This window comes from Sesamum indicum, linkage group LG13 (assembly GCF_026168435.1).
Source record: "Sesamum indicum cultivar Baizhima isolate 11 linkage group LG13, ASM2616843v1, whole genome shotgun sequence".
Lineage (NCBI taxonomy): Eukaryota > Viridiplantae > Streptophyta > Magnoliopsida > Lamiales > Pedaliaceae > Sesamum > Sesamum indicum.
The window spans coordinates 11,647,050-11,650,950 of record NC_142669.1 but is presented as its reverse complement, the minus strand read 5'-3'; the positions used below and the strand labels follow the sequence as shown (position 1 = coordinate 11,650,950).

At 35.5% G+C, this 3,901-nt stretch overlaps 1 protein-coding gene across 4 annotated transcripts; it reads left to right on the top strand.

Moving 5' to 3' along the window:
- Nucleotides 1-218: 218 nt before the first annotated feature.
- LOC105176829 (nuclease) lies at nt 219-3,621 on the top strand. Of its 4 annotated transcripts, none has more exons than XM_011099751.3 (5): nt 219-305; nt 396-558; nt 1,859-2,313; nt 2,396-2,621; nt 2,853-3,621. In XM_011099751.3, the coding sequence occupies exons 3-5, from the start codon at nt 1,873-1,875 to the stop codon at nt 3,374-3,376; spliced, it is 1,191 nt and encodes a 396-aa protein (XP_011098053.1). In that variant the 5' UTR covers nt 219-305; nt 396-558; nt 1,859-1,872; the 3' UTR covers nt 3,377-3,621. The 4 variants fall into 4 exon arrangements, with proteins under 4 accessions (XP_011098053.1, XP_011098050.1, XP_088733082.1 ...); XM_011099748.3 differs by having other exon boundaries at nt 223-305; nt 403-558; XM_088876956.1 differs by lacking the exon at nt 219-305 and having other exon boundaries at nt 334-558.
- Nucleotides 3,622-3,901: the final 280 nt, after the last annotated feature.

Genomic DNA, 3,901 nt, shown 5'->3' with positions numbered 1-3,901 from the left:
GTTATCAATAGGAAGGAGAAAAGAATTAGAAAGAAATTATATATATGTGTAATAGAGTAAATAAAATAAAAACTTCATCTTTTTTTGAGGGGTCTTATACTTTTACTTTTTCACCCAATTTTGGACGAAAATAAAATTAGACTCCTAATAAATTTCATATACATCAAATTTTTTATTTTACTATTTATTTTTTCATAAGGTTAATTTGATCATTTGCAACGAGGACCGCCTGCACTTTTCCGCAATTATATATATAGAGTGAGAGAGTCGACGGTGAAGGAGAAAACTACTGAACTACAGCTCAGGTAATTTATTTTCTAAGTTAAAATTCCTACTAATCCAATGCTTTCTTCAAACCGAGTTAAATTTTTCTACGATAATGATTTGTGTTAAAGTTTTCAGGAGGGTAATTATAAAGCAAGCGGATCTGGAGCTGAGTTTGGTTAACAGTGACTTAAGATCTTAAGGATTGCTATTCAAATTACTTCCGCTGGGGGAATGAGCAATCAAAATTGTTGATAATTTATTTAGAAGAATTTCCGCAGATTTCATTCGCAGGTACGGGATTCCTAGTTATATTCCACGTATTTCCTTGATTAATTTCACATATGTGGAAATAGTTCTTCCAATTTTTCCTGAATGTACGGGTCATAAGTTGGATTATATCTTGTAATGTTCTCAGCTTATTACCTTCATTCTATCCCATTGCATTTTTCTGTAATTTGTTTCTTAATTTTGGGAGGTATATATGTTTAAACTTGATTTTTGTTTTCTGCAAAAAAGAGGATTCAAAATGGGGCAGAACTGTTATGTTAACCTTATGTTGAAATTCAATAACTTAGTTTGTTGTAAGGGCTAGTGTAGTCTTAAAGAGCATATTATGTAGAGCTGCAGAGTGAATAGTCTTAAAGAGCATATTATGTAGAGGTGCAGAGTGAATAGTCTTAAATGGCATATTATGTAGAGGTGCAGAGTGAATAGTCTTAAAGAGCATATTATGTAGAGGTGTAGAGTGACTTATGAAAAGGAATTATTGATTTGAATCAAGATAGCTTGTTAATTGTTGTCATAATAATGGTAGCATGAAAAAATGATACTTGGTCATCGTTCTCAACTGCCCCAGGTCATGTTTATGTAATCCAGTTTAAATTTTAAAGATGTGGCACTATTGTTTCTTATTGCTCTAATTTACTCTGTTGATGCTCGTGAGTGGAGTTTCCATGGACCAATTTGGTTCTGTGAAGGACATAATATTTGAGCATAGGGCATGAAGGCGGATGGAAGACATGGTTTTACTGGTGAAATTTTGATTGCTTGTCAAATTATTTTGGATATTAGTTGAGTTCAAGTTTCTGGACTTAGTTCTCCTTATACATAATCTGGGAGTTGGTGATGGCCATGAAGAGTAGTTGCGGATATTAGAAACTGGAGAGAGCTGTTTCTGGTGCTGATTCTACCTTTAGGTGTCATCATCAGCAAGTGTGATTTGAGAATAGCTTTATTAATGAGGAATTCACTTTGGAGGAACCTCCCAAACCTGAATATTAGTTGAAATCAGTGCTTTACTCTGCATTGTGATGAACACTGTATATAAATCTCTGTTAGTTATGCAATATCAGCTGTTAATAGGGGTTTTCCTGTCAATCAGACAATAAACATTTGTTAAATAATTCAAAGAATGAGATCAGGCATTCTTTCACATTTTTTAAGTTTTGGCAGCTTTAAGTCGTGGCTTATCAATGATGTTCATTTCCATATAGTGGCCATGCTGCCGGAGATTGAGAATTAAACACAACACGCCCTGCATTTTTATTGTTTGTTATATTTCTTTTACACAAAAAAGAAAATGGGAATGCAGGGAGTTTTTGTGCAATGGAGAGTTCTGAAGATGAAAAAGATGGAAACATTGAAGGTTCTACACCAAAGGAGCTAGCTCGCCCTTCAGAATTTAAGGGTACAAAATTTGTAGATGATGTTCTCAAAGGACCAAATGAGAGTTGCTTGGAGAACTTTCGGATGGATAAACATGTATTTTATAAATTATGTGATATGCTACATACGAAAGGCCTACTACGACACACAAATCGAATCAAGATTGAGGAGCAATTAGCAATATTTATGTTTATAGTTGGACATAATCTACGAACTCGAGCAGTTCAGGAGCTATTTAGATACTCAGGTGAAACCATCAGCCGTCATTTCAACAATGTTCTCAGTGCAATTATGACTGTTTCATTAGATTTCTTCCAGCCTCCAAAATCTGATGTCCCGCCTGAAATTCGAGAAGATCCAAGATTTTACCCTTATTTTCTGGTAAGGCAATGATAGAACTTCAAAATCTATGAATCTGTTTTCTGAAACACATCATTGCTTATACGCTATGATTTTCAATAAGAATTGTGTTGGAGCAGTTGATAGCATACATTTCCCAGTGACAGTCGGTGTGGATGAACAAGGGCCTTTCCGAAATAAGAATGGTTTTCTTTCGCAAAATGTTTTGGCAGCATGCTCATTCGACATGAAATTTCATTATGTTCTTGCTGGTTGGGAAGGCTCCGCACCAGATATGCGAGTTCTAAATTCAGCTCTGACTAGGCATCGCAAACTTGAAGTACCTGATGGTATGTTCATTTTCAGAATGAAAGTTAATGGATCATGGGTTCATATAAACTCTGAAAATGAAGTGCAAGTATTAACTTTTCTTTCAAGAGCATGTTTACTGTATTTGTAGAACTTCTTCAAAGCTGATAACCCGCTACTTGGATCAAAAGTTCACTTACATGATTCACATGTCATCCAAGTTCCTAAAACGATTTCTGGTTATTTATTCAAATACTTGTTTGTTGTTTCAGGTAAATACTATCTCGTGGATCCAAAATATGCAAATATTCCTGGATTCATTGCTCCATATCCTGGAGTATCTTATATTCAACAACTTGAATTTGGTGGTGGCTTCCACCCACAAGATGCTAGAGAGCTCTTCAATCAGCGTCATTCAATTTTGCACAACGTCGCAGATCGCACTTTTGCTGCCTTGAAGGAACGTTTTCCTATTCTCATGTCGGCTCCTTCTTATCCTTTGGCAACACAAGTGAAGCTCGTCGTTGCAGCCTGTGCCCTACACAATTACATCCGTTCTGAGAAGCCCGATGACTTGATCTTTAAAATGTACGAACAAGAACTTTTGTTACAAGCAGAAGACCCAATGCCTCCTTTAGAGATTGAACAACCACTGGGACCTGCTGAAACACAAGTTTTGGACATGCCTATCGGAACACAAGAGTTAGAACATGCTTCCCAAATTCGAGATGCTATTGCTACTGAGATATGGAATGATTATATCAGAGATTATGCTGCTACTGATGATGTTATATAGTTCTGAGATCATCTTCTGAACTCAATTTTTGTTGAGAGTTTTTGGCATTAGAAGCCATGCAAAGCTTATTGCCCGTGAGATATGTCAACGAATTTTGCTTTCCACTCCTCCCCTTGTAAAGCACGACTACTTTAATGCCCAGCAGTTGTATATGAGTTATAAAACATGAGATGCATAATGTACCTTTAGTTTCTCAGTCGCAAACGAATTGAATTTTTTGTTATAAATTGAATTTTCATCTCCTACCCATTTAATGTGCACATGCTATGAATATAAAGACGACATTATTCCTATGTCTGGATTTGTGTTTTGGCCCATATGTGAGATGGGCCAAAACTAAATCCATATTTCATTTAGTATTTTCTACATGTTGATTAGGTCTGTATGTATTTTGCTTAGGTTTTGAGCCCAAACAAAATATTTTGCAGCAGGTTTTTTTTTTAAATATTTTTCTTCTCTTTTTTCTTCTTTTCTTCTCCTTCTTTCTTCTTCTCTTTCTTCTTTTCGCCTTTTCTTCTCTTTTTT

Excerpts from the sequence above, each read along its gene's own strand:
- LOC105176829 (XM_011099751.3), top strand. The coding sequence starts at position 1,873 with ATGGAGAGTTCTGAAGATGAAAAAGATGGAAACATTGAAGGTTCTACA. Across the intron at positions 2,314-2,395 it reads GATTTTACCCTTATTTTCTG|AATTGTGTTGGAGCAGTTGA; the intron begins GTAAGGCAATGA and ends ATTTTCAATAAG. Across the intron at positions 2,622-2,852 it reads CAAACTTGAAGTACCTGATG|GTAAATACTATCTCGTGGAT; the intron begins GTATGTTCATTT and ends TTGTTGTTTCAG.